The sequence below is a fragment of the Vespa velutina genome, chromosome 4, assembly GCF_912470025.1.
Source record: "Vespa velutina chromosome 4, iVesVel2.1, whole genome shotgun sequence".
Lineage (NCBI taxonomy): Eukaryota > Metazoa > Arthropoda > Insecta > Hymenoptera > Vespidae > Vespa > Vespa velutina.
In genome coordinates this window covers 1075001-1095000 of record NC_062191.1, presented here as the reverse complement: position 1 = coordinate 1095000, position 20000 = coordinate 1075001, and the positions used below count along the sequence as shown (strand labels likewise).

Below are 20000 nucleotides of genomic sequence, written 5' to 3'. Positions count from 1 at the left end.
AGGCACCTGTTATCGATTTGGTTAAAGCGGTATGTCTCATAATTTTCTTTTTCTCTTCTTACATACACACACATGCGTATACGTATATATATATATATATATATATGTATGCATGAATTGTTTAGATTTCTTTCTTACGAGATTTTGTTTTTTTTTTCTTTTTTTATAGGGATATTACAAACTCTTGGGAAAAGGTCGTCTGCCTAAACAACCTGTTATCGTAAAGGCTAAATTCTTCAGTAAATTGGCAGAAGATAAGATCAAGGCAGTCGGTGGTGCATGCATTCTTTCCGCTTAAGTTATATGTACGTATATTCTTTTTTTTCTTTTTTTTTTCTTCATTTATTACGAGCTATATATGTTTGTTTTGTCGAATAAGTCAATATTATGATGATAATACGAACGGGCGGACTTAAGAGTGCGTACAACACTTGAAATAATGTAGATTGTTCTTTACTGATATACTTTTGTTTATTAACGATTGATTAAGATCCAATATTATTTCAAAAATGTTTAACAAAAATGTGTGTATTTATTTCAGGTGACTTGGTGGGTGGGTGTGGGGAGTGGAGGGAAGGGCAGCGGGAATTCTCGATGCGCGCACTTCGACTGTGTACATAATGTTCTTAATAAAATCTAAGAAATCTAATTATAAAATAATTTATTTTCCTTTTAAGCGTTCATTTTTTTTATTACTATTATTTATTTATAAAAACTTATTTAAAAAGTTATTTCTTTTAATTAAAAAATTAAGCTATATGAGGCGGAGGAGGTGGAATTTGCATTCCCGATGCCAACAATGCAGGAGGAGGTGGAACTGGATTGAACATTGGAGGTCTAGGGGGAGGAGGTACAGGTACCATCGGTGGTAATCCAGGTCGGATTAATGGTACTGGAGGTGGCGGAACTTTGCCAACGGATGGCTTTTCGTTCTTAAATGCAAATTGTAAAAAGAATTGTTTGGTATCTTTGTTCCAATGAGTCCAAAATTTTCCTTCTGCTTTTTCTACTTCTCTGCTTGGCACCTGTTATTACAACATTATTATTATTATAAAACTTGTAACAAAAAAGAGAGACAAGAGACTGTAATAAAAGAGATAATATTAAGCGTGTTTATTACCTTAAAAGCAATCGTTTCATAGGGCTCTGCAGCAAATAATAAATATTGCCACTTGCGGTCTGGCGGTTCAACTCTTTGTTCATAAGCAGACATGAATCTATGACGAGGAATGACATTGTCTGCAACCTCAGGATAATCAACTTGAAACAAGAGACTTTGCTGTCCTGATTCTGGATCTCTTTGTTTGGTCACCCTGTAACCAGGTCGTCCAATTTTAACAAACTTTTTAGGTTCAACTCTTGGCTTTTCCGGTGCAAGAGTTTGGGGTGCTTCCTTTGCCTCTTTGGCTGCTCTTCTTGCTAAATTAGCTTGATGTTTCTTTCCTTGAGTATGAGCCAAATAACTTCCTTCGTTGTTGTGCAACGTAAGACAAAGTTTACACTCGTAAGAGCCTAAATGATTTTTCATAAAATACGGATCTTTGTTGAGATCGATGGTTTCTAAAGCTAATTGCCTTAACCTCTCTCGTCGATCTCTGTTACTCTCCGACCATGATGCTACACCACCACCTCCTGTTTTTCCACCGGGTCGATTTTGGAAATCCATGATGAATGTTTCTTAAAAACTTAAAAATACGAGTTAAAAAGTTTCACCAAGCTTTTACTTCTTATTTCATTCGAAAAACTTTTCCTTCCTTCGGACGAGACTTTATGGCTTCACTCATTACTCATGGTTACCAACATTATATGTAACTCGTTTATAAAGTTATCAAATATAGTTTTCCTTCGCGTTTTCTCTTGTCCCTTTAAGTTAAAAGCTCGTCAATCAATATACGTCAATTAATATTTACGAATAATTGATTATGAATAATTTATTTCAATCTATTACATCTTTTTTATTCAATCGAGTCTTTTCGTTATTCTCTGTAGATAAAGAAAATATCTCTTTTATCATATATAACAAAGGGTAATATTATTTAGATGGCACCACCATACCGTATAGGTACGTACGTATATAAAACATTGGACAAAATCTGCTAGGGGAATGGCTGACCATCGAGTGTTAAGACAGCAGCGCCATATTCCCTAGATTTGGTTGAATCATCCCTTCCGGGAAATGAATTAACAATGGTATAATTATCTTTTGTATTTATGATTTTCTTTTTTTTTTTTTTTATCACTTTGTCATTTCATTCTTATAATATATGTTTAATAAACATTTAAATAAATTGTTCAAATGAATTATTTAATTAATGTTTCTTTATAATCACATAATGTTTTTTTATTAAATTTTGTCTTTGAAAGTTTCTAATTTTTTTTTATCACTTTTTAATATTATTTATCGACTACCATTCGATACGAATTTTTTATCACAGACATTATGTACGTATGTAATGTAAATAAATGTAACAGATATATATATATATATATATATATATATATACACACATATTATATAAGAAGATATTTAGCAGATGAAGCAGTAAAGATGGATGCCAAAGGTAGTTGGTATTAACTACTTCAGCCATCGGTATTGGCACACGCGAGTAGGGAAAATATATTCGCCGTTAGGATTCATGAATATTTAAGTAGGATGTGGGGGAAACCGAATCGTAATTGTACTTGCTGGTATTTGGTATTTTCGATTTCGAGTTGCTACCTACATATAAACGCGTACGTATGTAACTAAGTAAATACATACGTACATGTGTGCGAACGTAGAATTCGAATTTCGTCTTAGTAGTTTCCAATTTCCAACATTCAATTTCATATTATAAAAGTTAATATTATCTACGAAATAAAAAAAAAAAAAAAAAAAAAACAAAAAAGACAAAAAAGAAACAAAAGAAAAAAACAAAACAAAAAAAAAAAGAGAAAATTAAAGAAGTACAAATAGAGAAAGAAATAATAAAAAAAGAAAAAAAGAAAGAACACACTGTCGTTCGTATTGAATAAAAAAAATAAAAGGAAAAAATAAGAGAGAAGCATCGTTTGCGGGCTAATGAAAAATTCGATTAGAAGAATTCAAATGGAATTATAAAAATGACGATTGCGGAGAATTTAAATCCATTGAAAATTAGCAAGGTTCACACATTAACATCGTTTCGTGAGGGAAATTTTTTTGAAAGAACGGCATTAGCTCGATAGTCGTTGGTAAATCGCGTTTATAGTATATGCTTTTATGAAGTGCGCTCTGCACGTATTCGCTCACCTTTGGATATTCTAGAAGGTACGTTTCTTTCCTATTCATGGGGCCTGTGAAGAAAAAGTAGAAAATAGAAGATGGAAAGGTGAGAGCGTAAGGGCAACGTAAGAAATGGAAGGGAATTGAAAAGAGAGAGAGAGAGAGAGAGAGAGAGAGAGGGAGAGAGGAAGCATCGTTTGAGTTGAAAAAGATAGAAAGAGAGAAAAGACGAGGATGCTTCGAGACAGCATCGATTTTTAAACTTGTTCAGCCGTATATGGGAGGGGTAAAGGGCGCCCCTTCAGAATTTGTCCGATTGAAAATTTATCCGACGCGCACAGTATACCAAGTCGATCGTATTTTCTTTTTTCTTTTTCTTTTTTTTTGTCATGTTCTTTCTCTCTCTCTCTCTCTCTCTCTCTCTCTCTTTCTTTTTTCTATTCCTTTTCCTTAGGTCTTTCTTCTCGTTCTCTTTCTTCTTCATCTTCTTTCTCCACCTTCATCGTTCTTATTCGTTTACTTTGTCGTATCTCTCCAAGATTTTTCTTTCAAAGCCTATCTTTGCTCTTTCCTTTTCTCTCTCTCTCTCTCTCTCTCTGTCTGTCTGTCTGTCTGTCTCTCTCTTTCTCTTTCTCTCTCTCTCTCTCTCTCTCTCTATTTCTCTCTTTCTCTTTCTATCTCTTTCTTTCTCATACTATCTATCAAGCACGCAACTCTTAGCTCGTTAATAATTCCTACGAGTAGCTAGAGATGGTATGAGGGATAGAGAGAGACAGAGAGAGAGAGAGAGAGAGAGAGAGAGAGAGAGCAAGAATGAGTGAGAAAGAAAGAGAACATGCCTCATCCTTCGGATTGCTATACATTATTTTACACTTTGGAAAATTTCAAGAAAAGTCGAACGAGAAACGAAGGAACTTTGATTGCGGAAACTTAAGAAATTTTCGTCGGCCTGGACGTTTTAGCGGCTTGCTCACAGAAAGAGTGAGAGAGAGAGAATAAAGTAATCCGAAAAACTAACTCGGACGGCTTAGGAATATTTAAAGACTACTGAATACATCATTGATGAGTTAGGCACCTTCTCGAGATTATTCGGCTAATTGCAACAATCTATATGTAGAGAGAAAGAGAGAAAGAGAGAGGGAGAGAGAGAGAGAGAGAGGGAGAGAGAGGGAGAGAGAGAGAGAGAGAGAGATAGGAATAGAGACAATTCGATCAAAATATCTAAATGGTTTACGATCGAAAAAAACATTTTATTGACACGATTAACGATGAATATGATCACTCGATCATTAGTACAAAGAGAAAGAAAAAAGAAATAAAGTAGGATCGAGATATTTGATTTGGTTACTCGTAAATCGTGTAAACTTTCGAAAAGAGAAAAAAAAAGATAAAGGGGATCATTAATCGAAGAAAACTTTTTGTTTCTTTAATTCGATCGACGATACACTAACGATAAGAGGCTTCTAAGATATAGTAAAAGAAGAAGAAGAAGTTTTGTCTCTCATAATTGTTCGTCTTCTATCCCATAGGATTCTCTTATATGTATCATCATATCATAAATCAATCCCCGCGTATCTGTTTTTTTTCTCTTCTCTTCTTTTTATTATTTTTTTTATCCTTTTTATTTATTTTTTTTTTCCGTTTTTAAAGATATAAATCTCACCTCTCAAGCTTTCGCATTCCTATGATCGTCACTGTCTCGCTTCGAAGAATTACCCCAAGGTCGTGGACCGAACAGGCCCTCGATAAAAATGTAAAAGCGTTCCCTCGGGATCGTTTGGATAAACATAGGAATAAAATAGCCCGAGTTCTCTCGTAGAGAATTTCTTTCGAACTTTGCCGGATTTTTCGAATTTTCTTTTTTTTTTTTTTTTTCCTTTTTTTGTTTTTACTTTTCAGATATTTATTGATATCCATGCGCTTATCTAAAATAGATAACAATAATATTAATTGTCCAATTGATCTGAATAGAAGATATTACGAAAGAATCTTGTCAAATATAATTTCGATAAAATCGATGTGACGGATCTGAATTAGCCATTGTATTATTTAATAAAATCAGATATTAGATATAAAAATCATCTCGAATAAAATAGGTTGAGTTTTCTCGAAAAGGATTTAGTTCGTACTTTGTCGGGTTTTTAATAATTTTCTTTTCTTTTTTCTTTTTTTCCTTTTTTCTTCGAGATATCTACGAATACTCATACATTTACACGAATAATTTATCACGACTACTCAAATGCTTTTAATAAAATTTCATCTAATAATAACAATCATTTTAATTGTCCTATTGATCTGCATTAATGATATTACAAAAGAATCTTGTTAAATATAATTCGACAAAATCGATTGTCTATCGTCCCGCTGGACCCGATAGACTCGAAAAGCCATTGAACTATTTAATAGAACAAGAAATTAGATGTGAAAATCGCGTCTCGCTCGAGGATAGATACTGTGATTAAAAAAGGAAAAGAAAAGAAAGGAGAAAGAAAAAAAAGAAGACAGAAAAGAAAGAAAAAAGAAATGAGAAAAAGCAGTAGAAAAAAGATTAGTAGTCGAGGGATGGGAGAAGGAGGAGGAGGAGTTGGTTGAGAGGTAGTGCGCGTGATGTGTGTGTGTGTGTGTGTGTGTGTGTGTGGAGAAAAAAAGCTACCGGTTAATCCCAGTCTCGATAGAAATTTAATAGCCGGCGATCGGATTCTTCTTCGAATGGTCCGAACTTTTCAGTGATGGTGACGGTAGCGATAGTTTGTGTGTAGTAGTAGTAGTAGTAGTGATGATGGCGATGGTGATGGTGGTGGTAGTGATGGCGATGGTGGGGTTGCGGTCGTTTGGCAATCCATTCGGCTAGGAAGGGCACACCCTCGTCCAGAACCTGATCGGACTACCTATCTATTCCTACCTTCTGTTCTATCTCACAATCTAGAACTCTCGTACCTTCTCTCTGATATCCTCTCAAGCTAGCTCACTCCAAACCCTCACCCCTTTGTACCCTCCCACATTCGCCCACTCACCCCACCATCAGTAGCAGCAACCTTACACGATGGTCGCGGGAAACCACGTTCTGGCATGACTCCAAATTGCGTGCGAAATGATCAGAGGTAGATGAGGCCGTGGTATTGGAGTTCGAGGGGCGTGTGTAAGCCTTATAGCCTACTCAACCAATATACCTAGCTATCGAATCTACAGGGTGTCGTGAAATTATCTATCAAATATGTTGTTAATCAAAAATGATTCCTTCGTAAGAAGGAAAACAAGGACTATCCAGTTTTTGCTCTAACTTTGTTTCCTTCTGAATTTATCTTTCGACGTGCCGTTAAGGTTTCTTTTGACGAGAGATCTAGAGAGAGAGAGAGAGAGAGAGAGAGAGACATAGGTGAGATCGGGACACGTGTTGCGTCACCTCGTCGGCTCCCTACCTCTTGGAACTCGGTTATAACGAGCGAGAAACTAACGTCTCCTACCGTACACGCTCTACTTGTCTTCTTCCAATATTTATCCTAAACTTTTACGCTGTCTCTGTCCCTCTTTTTCTGTCTTCCTCGTTCTCTCGTTTCGTTCCTCTTTCTCTTTCTCTCTGCCTCTCTCTCTCTCTCTTTCTCTCTCTCTCTCTCTCTCTCTCTCTCACTCTATCTCAAAGTAAATCGTTACTGCGTCCGTCCAGGTTCTAGTGGTGCATCGATCGTCCAAGAAACGGAATTTCTTCCTGTAAAAGCCGTTCTTATTAATTTTTCTTTAAAATTCCTCTTTAACGCGCGTCGAATACCGCGTACGACGGTATAATTAGTTCCTCCGTATAACTTTGATATATATATATATATATATATTTGTTTAAATACTTTTGTAAAGTATTTGTAAAGTATTTGTAAAGTATCATAAATAGCGTTCTGGTACTTGATTTATTAACACTCAGTTATAAGGGAATTATATGATATAGTAAAATGTTTTAGTTTCGAAGGGATGTGTTTGCGAAAAAGAAAAAATAGAGATAAAAATCGAAAGAGTAATTAGCCGTGTATATAGTCAATGAAATAAAATATTTTTGGAAATATTTCAATAGATATAATAATTCGATATATAGACGTTCTTAATTTGACGTTGAACTTTCAAAGATATTGAGAACTCAATGTGATTCTAAATGGACGTACCTTGGTATTTACGTACCGCGTACTTATTAGATAAGTAAATAGAAAATACATAGACACAGTAACATACACGAATCTATATATGCATCTATATATATACTTATGTATGTATGTATGTATGTATGTACGTATATACGTAAGTATAAGTATATATATATATATATGTACACGCCGCTTTGTGTCGATTCGAGAACACGTATCCGATCTTCTCTCGTAGATATGTGTATGTATGTATGTATGTACATTCGTTTATATACATACGTTTGCGCATGATTATTGTGACAATTTCATTTCGTAACGTCCCATAGGACGGGCAATGACTTCGTACCCCGAAACGATCCCGGGTTCCTCCGTGCTCCTGGTGCTTTTAATGCACCACTATCAGGGTGACCAGCGTCACTACGTTCGGTAAATTTCCCTTCGGGATATGTTTCGCGAATACCGAAAATCCATTTGCTATCTAAATTTCGTCTCGTCCATTCCGATCTCTTCGTTAAAGCTTTGACCTTAAATCAAAAAAAAAAAAAAAAAAGAAAAAAAAAAGAAAAAAAAAAAAGAAAAAAAAAGAAAGAAAGAAAAGAAAGAAAAAACCAAGAAAAGGAAGAAATTAAGAAGAGAAAAACAGATCGATTTAATCGACGACCTTTATAAATTTTCATTAAGATCGATGAAGGAACTCTACTTCTTTAATTCTTCTCTCTCTCTCTCTTTTTCTTTTTTTTTTTTTTCTTACAAACTTTTTTCGATTCGTAAATACGAAGAACCATCGGAGAAATATATTCGCAAGAACGTTCGATCACGAAAATTCAACGATTAATATATGGATATAATATAATGGAATAAAATAATTTTATTGTGGATATTTAAAATGCAGTAAGGAAAGAAAAAGAAAGAAAAAAAGATAGAAAGATAGAAATCTCTCTTCGCGATGGTCGAAAGAACGGACATTTTTCTATGATACTCGAGAGGCCAACGAGGCCTCCGGATTGATGAATTCGACGCTAGAAGAAGTTTCTCCTCTGTCGGGCACCCGTTCCTCTCTACTCTCTCACCTCTTTTCAACTAGCTTTGATCGACGTAACTTCAAAGCGAACGTGCTCGCTGTCTCATTTCAATTCTGTTTTACTTCGCCCGCATATCGATATCCTTTGTTTTTCGTCCTCCATCGTCTGGCCCGAACAGCGCCCCTTTTCTGAGATGAATTTTCTGTTCAAAGACACGATAGAGATGGATGGATCAATGGACGGACGGACGAATGGATTTATAAGCTTCGAAAAGAAGAGAAAAAAGAAGAGAAAGAAAAAGGAAAAAAAAAAGAAAGAAAACGAAAACGAAAGAAAAGAGCAAGGCAAGTGAAACGAAGGCCTCTCTCTTTCTCTCTCTCTCTCTCTCTGTTAATCCGAATTTTTGGCGTCTCAAAGTATCCGCGAGTGAAAATCGAGTGAAGCGGAGAGACGAGCGAAAGGCTAATGGCGTTGGTGGTGAGGGCGAGAGAGACGGAGAGGAGTGGCCGTTATACTAATTTGGTGGGTGCTCGTTAACGACCCCTTTGAGGTCATAAGTTTTGCCGGTCGGTTCGCTCGCTCACACACAAGAGCGAGAGAAAGAGAGAGAGATAGAGAGATAGATAGATAGATAGATAGATAGATAGGTAGATAGATAGACAGAGAGAGAGAGAGAGAGAGAGAGAGAGAGAGAGAGAGAGAGAAAGGAAAGGAGAGAGTGCGAGAGAGAACGATATAAAATGCGATAGAACGAGAACGGGAAAGGAGGGAGAGAGAGAGAGAGAGAGTGAAGGGTGAAAACGTGTGTGCGCGTTTCGCGGGACATACTCGATGTCCTTTTCATCCCCCTACTACGTAGTTACCGGCCGGTAGAGCGCACTCTGCTAATCGCGATCGCGTTCGGCTAAAATTCGCCAAGTTTCGTACATTTCCGTGAAAAGCGCGCCGGATCGACGGACAAAGTCGCGCAAGCTCTGTCGCGCATGCTCAATGAAAATCTGCGCGCCGCTTGAGCGTCGAACTCACCCTCTTTTTCTCTCTGTCCCTCTCTCTCTCCTTCTCTATCATCCTATCTCTCTCTCTCTCTCTCTCTCTCTCGCTCTCTTCATCACTCTTCTCCCCTACCTCTTCCACCATTCCAAAACCCCCTACCACTTTCATACCTCCCACTAAAATTTCCTAAGAGAAATGGTGGGGATGAGAAACGTGCTTGTCACGGATGCACTCGGCAAAGAGACGACGGAGAAACGCTTCAGTAAGCGCCGCGAGCTCGACGTGGTTGGACGTTTTGCTCTCGGTTCTCTTTTCGAATATCATTTTAATACGAGTTTATATCCCATTCTGTTCGTCGTTCTTCTATTTGATCTTTTTTTTTCTCTCTCTCTTTCCTTCTCTCTTTCTCTCTCTCTTTCTGTCTGTCTCTCTCTCTCTCTTTCCCTCTCTTTCTTTCTCTCTCTCTCTCTCTCTCTTTTACTTTTCTTTATTTTTCTTATTCTTATTTTTTTCTTCCTTTTTCTTCTTTCCTCTTTCTTATCTTCTTTTATGCGGTTCATGTTTTATCCGTTGCTTTCGAATCTACGTTTGAAACAGTTAGAATTTTTATTTTTTTGTTACTTATTTTTATCTTCTCTCTTATTTATTTCGTTTAATTTAATTTAATTTAATTTAATTTAATTTTATTTCATATCATTGTATTTATTTTTATTTTCCTTTAATTTATTTTATTTTATTTTATTTCGTTTTACTTTATTTTATTATCTTCCTATTTTTTTATTTTCTCTTTCATTCTTAATAAATAATTCCTAGTGTTACGAATTTACGCGCGTGAAAAATTATCGATCGATCTTATCGATCCTATTGTCGATATTATTAATGAAATCGATCCGTGAACGTTGCGAACTCCTTTATATTTGGGTAATTGATTCGAAGTAAAGCAAAAAAGAAAACAAGAAAAGAAAAAAGTTCAGAGAAAAAGAAATAATGAATAAATAAAAAAGTTTTTTTAAAAAGAAAAAGAAGAAGAAGAAGAAGAAGAAGGAAAGGGAACAAAAAGAAGAAGAAGAAGAAGAAGAAGAAGAAGAAGAAGAAGAAGAAGAAGAAGAAAGGAAAAAAAAAGGCAGAAGGAATTAAGAGAGATATGAGAAAGTGTTTTATAGTGGTAAGCCGAACGAAAAGGATCGTGAAAGAAGAGTCGAGTTAAAGGAAAGTAAAGGATTGAAGATAAAAAAAGAAATAAGGATTTGATATAAAGTAGAAGAGAGAGAAAGAGAGAGAGAGAGAGAGAGAGAGTGAGAAAGGGAGGGAGAGATAGAAAGAGAGATAGAAAGAGAGAGAGAGAGAGAGAGAAAGAGAAAGAGGGATAGAGAAAATCGACTCTAGATCTCTTCTCTTGGAAGTTGCACGGGCTTATCCGTAGAAAGATATAGAGCCTGGAGAATCGGTTTACGATAGAAGGATTCCTCGGAAAGAGATCGAAGCCGATTAACGCGATCGTCTGTAATTAGCGATCGTAAAGGCTCCACTCGGGTGTTCTGAATCTGCTTTCGTGACCGATCGTTTCCTACGAGAAAAGGTGGGCGACCGAGTCGAGGAGGGAGGAATAGTTCACAGTTCGAGAGGGGGCGAGGGAGGAGAGGAGGGAGAAGGAGAACAAAAAGAAAGAAAAAAAAAAAAAAGAAAAGAAAAAAATCGAAAGAGAAAGAGATCAAAAGTACAGTGAATTTGGAGTTTGGAAGGTGTGAGAACTATCTGATTCGATCTGATCGAAGTTCAAAGAAGGCCATTGCGAACCCCTTTCTAACGAATTACAAGCGTCTTCGTCGCTGCCAACCCCGCCGCCACCATCACCCCTGTCGATCTCGTTCGCCGCTGTTCGTCCCCCGTGAATCGAACAATCGATGGTTTTCAAACGCAAACTTTAAGAAGATGCATCATTTGCAAGGAAAAAAGTGAGAACTCCGTTCAGTGTTCCCCTTTCTTTCACTGATCCTCTCTTTTTTTCTTTTCCATTCTTTTTTTTTTTTTTTTTTCCTTTCCCATCCTTCCCGGACGATTTCCGCGACGCGACGCAAAGCAAAGCGACGATTATTACAGTTCACCTTAAATCGTCGTTTATCTGCGTTTATCTGCGAATCTCGCCATTCTTTTGATATCGTGATATTCATCGTCAAGAAAAGGAGTTGCCGATAGAGGAAGAACAAAGATGTGCCCTAGCCGTTCCCTTCTACTTTTTTACGTCCTCGGTGTCTTCTTGATCATAAACGGTAAGTTGATTTCTTTCTTTTGCCTTTTTTTTTCTATTTTTTCTCTCTTTTTTTTTTTTTTTTTTTTTTTTTTTTTTTTTTTTTTAGGCACTCTTCTTCCCTTTTTCTCTTTTACCCTTTTTTGTTTTTTCTTTTCCTCTTTTTTCTCTCGTCCCTTCCCAATCCGACGATTAAACTTGAAATATTATTAATGGATAATATTTTTTATATCGTCAAATGCGTACACGTCCACGTTATGATCATTTTCTCGTTGTTCGATATTCCTACTAGAAAGGTATATATATATATATATGTAAAAAAAGAAAAGAAAGAAATAAAAAAAGAATTCTCTCTCTCTTTCTTTTCATCGCTTTTCGTGTCACTCTTCCCCTCTCTCTCTCTCTCTCTCTCTTTCTCTTTCTCCCTCTCTGTTTCTCTTTCTCTGTCTCTCTGTCTCTCGATGGACGAGTGCCATGGAGAGCAACCGAAAGAGGGGTTGGAAAATGGTGCAAAAAGCTGAACGGCGACTACGCGGGAACACGTCGGTTTTATACGTCGACAGTTTTTACGGGCGCGTTGCCGCGTGTCAGCGGTCGTAATCTACGTGTTGAAATCGAGGATGATGGAGAGAGATCGACGAAAAAGTCGAGGGAGAAAAAGGGCGGGAACAGAGAGAGGGAGAGAGAGAGAGAGAGAGAGAGAGAGAGAGAGAAAGAGGATAGGTTGTATACATTGAAGAAGGACAGAAAGTGAGGACACTAGATTTCCTTTAGTGGGAGGACTAGGGACAGGAGTAAAAATGAAATAAAGGAAAAACAACAAATACGAAAGACAATACACACACACACACACACACACAAACATACATACACACACGTAGAAACAAAATAGGAAGAAGTGCAAGAGAAATGTAATAAAAAAAAAAAAGTAATGGGATCCAAAGATGTTAAACATTGTGCATAATTGTGGCTTTCGATTGGAGAAGTAATGAAGTAGTAATAAAAATATCGGACAAAAGAAATGGCAATTTTTGTTTAGCGTTTGGAAAGTTTGACAATGGAACAATGCAATAATGCCAAAAGAATGGTTTGGAAAAATTCAAAAGAGGGAATATGCACTGGATATTCATTTAGCTCATTCGTTTTTTTCTATGTTACGCAATTTTTTTCTTTCATCAAATTCTTTCTCCAATTTCGAGGGTCAACTTGTATTTGATTATAATTGAAAGTTAAACTTTTCAATTGTCAAGAATTGTTTCTATAAAAAATGTTGGACCTTCATTATATTATTACAAAGGAATGCGCTATCCGGATAAGATTTAATTTCTTATTAATCTGTTAAAATGATGATATTATTCTAACTGTTTTATTTTAATTTTTTTTTCTTTTTTTCTCTTTTTTTTTTTTTTTTATTTGCTAAAGTCGCAATCGTGAAAAAGAAAAGCTCATCGATTCTATCGATCGTGAAAGAATATTAATCGTATTAATGGTCTAGCTTACATATTATAATCTCCAAGTAAATAATCGATATGAACGAGTTACGAGTTACGAGTTATATCAATGAATTGTGGAAGTTTTTATTTAACGTTAATGGGATCGAAATGAAGAACAATTTATGAACATTCGAACTTACAGGTTGAATGGCGAAATTTTGCCACTTTTTTTGTCTTTTTTATCTACTTTCTAATAATTTTTCTCACTCTTTTTCTCTTTTTTTCCTTTTCTCTTCTATTTTTTTTTCCCTCTTTTTTGTCGACCAACTTTTTTTTTTGCCAGCGAAATTTCGCATGAGAATCACTCGAGGTTAAACGTATCGAAAAATGTTCGCATTTTTCGTCGTTTACACGACGACGAAATTTTCCGTCCGTTCGACTCGTTGCTCTCTTTTTTATTTATTTTTTTTCCCACTTTTTTTTTTATTTCCTGTTTTGAATTTCTTTTTTTTTTACTTTTTTCTTTTTTTTTTTAGTCTTTTTTATTACATACACGGCAATTAATTTCGTTCTTAATATTGTCCCCGTTGCAAAGATTATTCACCCACGATGAAAAGTAAGACGCTAAAAGCGGCGTTTCGTTGAAAGCGAAAGACCAACTCGTACCTTTAGATTTATCTGCAACGTGTTGCGTCCTTGCTTTATGCAATAATCGACGCAACGTTCAACGAATAAACTGAACGAACTGAACTGAACTGAACGAGCGAACGAACGAACGAACGAATGGACGAACGAACGAATGAACGAACGAACGAATGTATGAACTATGCATTTACCAAATTGCATACGAGTTTTCAACGATCCTACTGTATAATAATAATACTAATAATAATAATAATAATAATAATGATAATAATAATAATTATTATTATTATTGTTGTTATTGTTATTATTATTATATTCTAATTATTATTACTATTTGATACCAGCTCGATGAGTTTTATATACCGTTCCACCCTTCGAGTCCCCCTTCTCTGACCTTTTTCTACCCCCTTACGGGATATCGAGCGGAAATTAGCATTTTAGATACATACGGAATGAGTTTCGGCCGATTGTATACGCGTTAGCCCATCCTATAAACGACGAACAACATCACGATAGGTAGGAGGTACGTGCTAATTTAAATATGCCTCTTGCACGTTAATTAACGTGTATACCGAGCGAGGAGAGGGAGGATAGATAGGAGAAGGGAGGTGGAAAGCTTTTATTAAATTCGTAAAAGGTAAATATCGCTATATATACATATATATATATAAGAGAAAATGAAAGTACATTCGATTTTAATAATGAACATCTATGTCTATGTGTATCAATTTTCATTAGGTAGATAGGTAAGTGTACGCTAAGAAATGATTGGAAAAAATTGATCGATAGAAATGATCGATCATTATCTTTGAGAAAAAAAAATGTTGTAATTGTCAAAAAGGTATTCTTTCTATTTGTCTGTCTCTCTCTCTCTCTCTCTCTTTCTCTCTCTTTGTTTCTTTATTTCTATTTATCTCTTTTTTATTTTTTTGTTTTTTCGAGATACTATTCGTTCGATTCGCGAAACGTGAAAAATGGCGGCAGAAAGGAGCACAAGCAGCACATTTTCGATGTTAGTAAAACGTATACGTAGTAGGATACATAGCTGGCAAAATGCGCTCGTACAAACATCCCTGGGCTGGACGAGGATCGGGTCAATGGGCATAAAATGAGCGCTTATTGCCAACAAAAGCTTCGCACGATCACTGTTGGAAATTGACTTGTCCGCGTTTCATACTGAGTCCACTGGAGAGATTTCGAGAGGAACGGTATCGAAAAGGTATTCTGTACCCTCTTTCTCCCTCCCCCTCCCCCTACTGTCCTATAACCTGTTCCCACACCTTCTATTCTCTCCCACTCTTTCTCGCTTGCCATCATTACCACCACCATCACCACCACCATCACCACCACCACCACCATACCGTTCGTTAAAACTAACTGCTATGTCTCGATTCCAATGAAAGCTCGTATAGTCGATTGTCCTAATCGACGATTATTTCATTTACTAATCCCGAATGAGAAAATCAGTCGACTGGAAGAGACTAATGTTTTGTATATACAACGCGATATTATCCTTTTATCGTTTCATTCATTTATTTAGTTATTTCTTTTGTTATCTTTGTTTACTTTTGTTATCTTATATTTACGCCTTATATGCGATAATATCCATGTATATACATCCTCTGATTACATTTTTATTTCTATTTGTTTTGTTTATATATATATATATATATATATATATATATATATATATGTCATTCTTATTCCATTTCAATTTAATAATTGGCGAAACAATTTGCATGCAATTTTTTTTCTTCTTCCTTTTTTTCCTTTCTCTATAATTACGCAAATAATTTCTATTGATTTTGCACAATTTATTTATAATTGAAGATCTGTCAACTGATTATTAAAACAAATTATATATATATATATATATATATATATACATATATACGCAGGGAAAACGCTAATTATATTAATAAATCATTTTTGAAAATCATAAATTGCGAATATTTAATTATAAAAAAAAAAGAAGAAAGGAAAAGGAAAATAATAAATAATTAGAATTTTATTTGTTTTTGAGAATGATTTACGTCGGGATCAATATATGCGAGGGTCATTAAAATCAAATAGATCTTCCTCGATCGATTCTTAACTATAGAACGAAGCCGGTATACCCTACTGTCTACGATTCCCGCGAGTTACAAGGGCTGTTGTCGCTAATAGCGGGTAGGATGCTAACGAGGATGAGTCTCGAATATGTATACGATACACACACGATTAACGTACGAGTCTTCTTTAATAGCTACGTGTTGGACTATGGTGCGACGTACCGTCAATCACTATGATTGAAAGTTCGGACGAACGGCGAATAACAATTCGTCTAAAATGACTGACGGCCCTTTACACAACAGCTCGCCAACGCAATCTTCCCTTTTGTCGATATCGCTAACGCGTGTAGTAATAGCATGATGTCCTACGATAGCAAACTGTTCTTTTTCTTTTATTTATATTTTTTTTTTTTTTATTATTTCCTTAATACTCTATTTCTCTATCTATCTCTAATTTTCTATGTATGTGTATATATATATATATATATATATATATTTAGAGAAATGTTTTATAATTAAATATTGCAAAATTGTCTTTTTTATTTTTATTTCTTTTTATTTAATTATTCCTATCTCTTTCTCTTTTTCTAATTTTCTATATATCAGGTTAGAAAATAAATAACGTCGAAATTTTCAATATTTTATATCTAAATAAACGACACTGCATTCGATAATTTTTTTTTTTTATTAAAAATTTTTATTGAAAAATAACTCATTGGTCAAGTTATTACTATAGACCAAATCAAATACAATATTATTGTATAATATATTACACAATATAGTGTTGTTTATTTACATATGTACGTATAATATGCTAAAAATTTTGACTTAACTTATTTTTTGCTAACTAATCTAGAGAGAGAGAGAGATAGAGGAAATAAGTATATATATATATATATATATATATATATATATGTGTGTGTGTGTATGTGTGTGTCATAGTTAAATATTATAAACAATTATAATTATTTAGTCAAGGATTTATCATTAATTAAATTTATTTTATTAGTCTAGTATATCGTACACATATAAATTAATTAATAATCTATGAAGATAATAGAAACTAGATCAGTTTAATAATCAAAAGTATTTATAGTTACTCTAACTAATAATTCCAATATTAACTTGTTTATCAATCTATTAAATCTGATTCGTTATTATTATATCATGTTCGTTTAAAGGAGTATGTCAGTACGATGTCAATTTCTCGACACTTTCGAGGTTATCGACGATCGGGGATACCTATGTATATCTATAATATCTCTCAGGCTCTATTTAGCGAACCGTAGACAGTTCGATTGATGTCGATTAAGCTAGCGTAAATCCACGTTAGCTAGAATAGAAGGCTATAGAATGTTTAAGCTACTAACCCTTTAGTTTTCATACTAAAATCGTATTAGCCTTAGCTCGAAGTAACGTGAGTACTTAAATACGTAAGATCGATACTTCTCTTATCTCTTTTACATGTTCATCCATTTCAATTTAAATATATTTTTTTTTTTTTTAAATATACTATGTATTTTAATCAAATTAATTTTAATGTAATACATATATTATATATCACTGTACATATATATATATATATTATATATTAATATATACATACATATATATATAATATATATATATATATATATATAATGTCGGAAGTGATTTTATCCAATAAGTAAGGCACCAAGGAAAATCGCTTTATCTAGGAAACTCATTTATTCTCGAAGGTTATTTTAGAGTTAAGAAGGAGAGCCAGAGTCTCCTCGTCGAAAGATGTTTCTCGCGATAATACGCGATAGTCGGGATAGTTATAATCGACTCTAGGGACTTCTAAGAGCAAAATATATCTCTAGTACTCTCTTACCGAGCTTCTTTGGAGATTCATTTCTTCGAAGGGCTTTTGATCTGTCTTGAAAATCGTACTTAACGTTGCTACCTTCGTGTTTAACTATTGATTTTTATCACATGCGACCTTGAGAATTGTCCTCTCTTTAGACGAACACTTTTCAATGATCTTTTCGTATTTTATTTACTTATTTATATATTTTATTTTTTTTAAAGATTTAAAAGACACTTTTACGATCGATTATCTATTGAAATCATTATTTGCAATTATTTTTTTTCTTTTTTTTTTCGGGGGTAGAGAGAGAGAGAGAGAGAGAGAGAGAGAGAGAGAGAGAGAGACAGAGAGGGATGAATTTTATTTTTACGTAAAAAATAAATTTCGTTGTTATGTCCTGTATTACGCTTATGATAAAAAAAAAAGAAAAAAGAAAAAAAGAAGTAATACGATTTTATGATAAAGTATAGATATAGAGCGATACGATTTTATGATAAATAATAAGTAATGTTTATCACTTTTTATAAACTTATGCGTATAGGTCCTTCGTAGATAAAGGCTTTAAAACATTTCTCTTCACTCTACCTTTTTCCATCGAAGCAATGAGAATTTATCGCTCGTTATCTTCGACTACGAGATCCTTTCATTAGAGGAAAATTTAGGATGGTGTGTGGTGCGGTGCAGTGCGGTGCGGTGCGGTGCGGTGCGGTGTGGTGCGGTGTGGTGCGGTGCGGCGCGGTGCTTGTATTCGAGAGCACGAACACGGGTAAAACGATGATCTAAATTCCGTTTACATTCACCAAGGAAGATAGAGAACGATTATGGTGTGTTTTATCGATGATACATCGTACTATCCTGATTCCCTTTGAATAATTTCTTATTTTTCTAAGAGAAGTTAAAGGTTATATCTATATATATATATACACACACACACACACACATACACACACACACACATAAATATATATATATATATCGTAACGTAGTTATATCACTAGATTGAATTTAAAATGAGAATTAAATCGAATGATTAATATTAAATCTATTTTCTTCGATTCTAGATCGATTAATTTTAAAAATAAGAAAATTAATTAATATAAAACTGAGAAGTTGGATTCTTTTTCTTTTCCCTTCTTTTTTTCCTTCCTTTCTTTCTTTCTTTTATTTGATAGGCAAACATTTTTGTTCTCTTACGCTTTCTCTATATATCGCAAGAAAAAAAGAAGAAGAATTCTTTTTTATTATCGGATAAAAATTTTTTTCGTATGTTATTTATATACGAAAAACAAAAGCAAAGAAACTTTATGAATACATCAAAGATGTTTCTTTATGCACTTTCCCTTACATAAATGTATTACTATCATTCAGAGATATTGAGATTGATATCGTTTCAGTAACAAAAATAAGTAATAGTATGATTACTTTTGTGTAATTCTTTTCTCTTTTTGTGAATAAATAGATATTTTTTTTTTATTATTATATCAAAAAAAAAAAAAAAGAAAAAAAAAAAAAGAAAAAACAAATAAATAAATAAATTGTAAATGCTTAATGAATATGTATTATTAAACGTTTAAAAAGACTTATGTGTATCTATATCACTGTGGTTAAATAAAAATAAGTAAAAAAGATGAATAAAAATGTTATCATTCTCTCTCTCTCTCTCTCTCTCTCTCTCTCTCTCTCTTTTTCTTACTCCCTCTCTGTCTATTAGAGAATAAAAAATTTATGTCAAGTCTTGTGAAATGTTCTCTAACATGAGAGTTAGCAAGCTCCCAGGGAAATTCGGTGGACAGTAGCATTCACGGAAGGCAGCTACGCTTAATAAAGTTTTAAAGAACCACAGAGCCACGAGGTTAAGGGTGACCTTTTTGTAGGAGCCTCGGAGAGCGTACAGAGCTCGGATACAGGAAATTCTGCTAATATGAGGTTTTTTAAGCTCAGAGAAACCTTTGCTTCTTTCTTTCTTTCTTTCTTTCTTGTCAAGGAATTTCAGTCTTCTCTCTCTCTCTCGCTCTCGCTCTCGCTCTCTTTCTTTCTCTTATCTCATTGTATGTATACGTACATTTATATCTTTACTATCGTGTAAACATAGTAATAATTTAAGCAATACTACGTACTACTCCCCTGCTTTTTTTACACAATATTTACTATTGAAAAAAAAAAAAAAAAAAAAAAAAAAAAAAAAAAAAAAAAAAAGAAAATTCGGTATTTTCCATCGTGATATGAATAAACCTATTAATATTCTTCATTGTCAATAATTTCTAATACTTTGTATCTTAGGTGAATGAAGCTATATAATGTATATTTTTTTGTTTCTTCGAATTGAAAATTCAATTGAGAAAAGAAAAAGGATAATATTTAAATGAAAATATACATTTAATAATTTTATTGTTATTATATTGTTTT

At 34.2% G+C, this 20000-nt stretch overlaps 3 protein-coding genes and 1 long non-coding RNA gene across 8 annotated transcripts in view; 3 read left to right on the top strand and 1 right to left on the bottom strand.

The window, feature by feature from the left end:
- Positions 1-649, top strand: part of LOC124948795 (60S ribosomal protein L27a) — a 1520-nt gene extending 871 nt beyond the window's left edge. The window contains exons 4-6 of the mRNA XM_047492978.1: positions 1-29; positions 170-305; positions 542-649. The exon at positions 1-29 is cut by the window's left edge and continues 121 nt beyond it. Of these exons, the coding sequence (XP_047348934.1) occupies positions 1-29; positions 170-298 (158 nt within the window). The 3' untranslated portion in view covers positions 299-305; positions 542-649. The remainder of the gene's footprint in view (positions 30-169; positions 306-541) is intronic.
- On the bottom strand, positions 453-1925 carry LOC124948794 (splicing factor 3A subunit 2). Its single transcript, XM_047492977.1, has 2 exons — positions 1121-1925; positions 453-1025 (listed from the first exon to the last, which is right to left on the bottom strand). The coding sequence occupies exons 1-2, from the start codon at positions 1664-1666 to the stop codon at positions 750-752; spliced, it is 822 nt and encodes a 273-aa protein (XP_047348933.1). The 5' UTR covers positions 1667-1925; the 3' UTR covers positions 453-749.
- A 7708-nt stretch (positions 1926-9633) lies between these two features.
- The window catches only part of LOC124948717 (carbonic anhydrase-related protein 10-like), a 190722-nt gene continuing 180355 nt past the window's right edge, over positions 9634-20000 (top strand). For 2 of the 5 annotated variants that reach the window (XM_047492742.1, XM_047492741.1), the window contains exon 1: positions 9635-11656. In XM_047492742.1, the coding sequence (XP_047348698.1) occupies positions 11596-11656 (61 nt within the window). In that variant the 5' untranslated portion in view covers positions 9635-11595. Of the gene's footprint in view, positions 11657-20000 lie in introns of all 5 variants that reach the window. The other 3 variants (XM_047492743.1, XM_047492744.1, XM_047492745.1) reach the window with 3 other exon arrangements.
- LOC124948719 overlaps positions 14616-20000 on the top strand; it is a 30097-nt gene continuing 24712 nt past the window's right edge. Inside the window, exon 1 of the long non-coding RNA XR_007100810.1 lies at positions 14616-14931. This is a non-coding gene — a long non-coding RNA (uncharacterized LOC124948719). The remainder of the gene's footprint in view (positions 14932-20000) is intronic.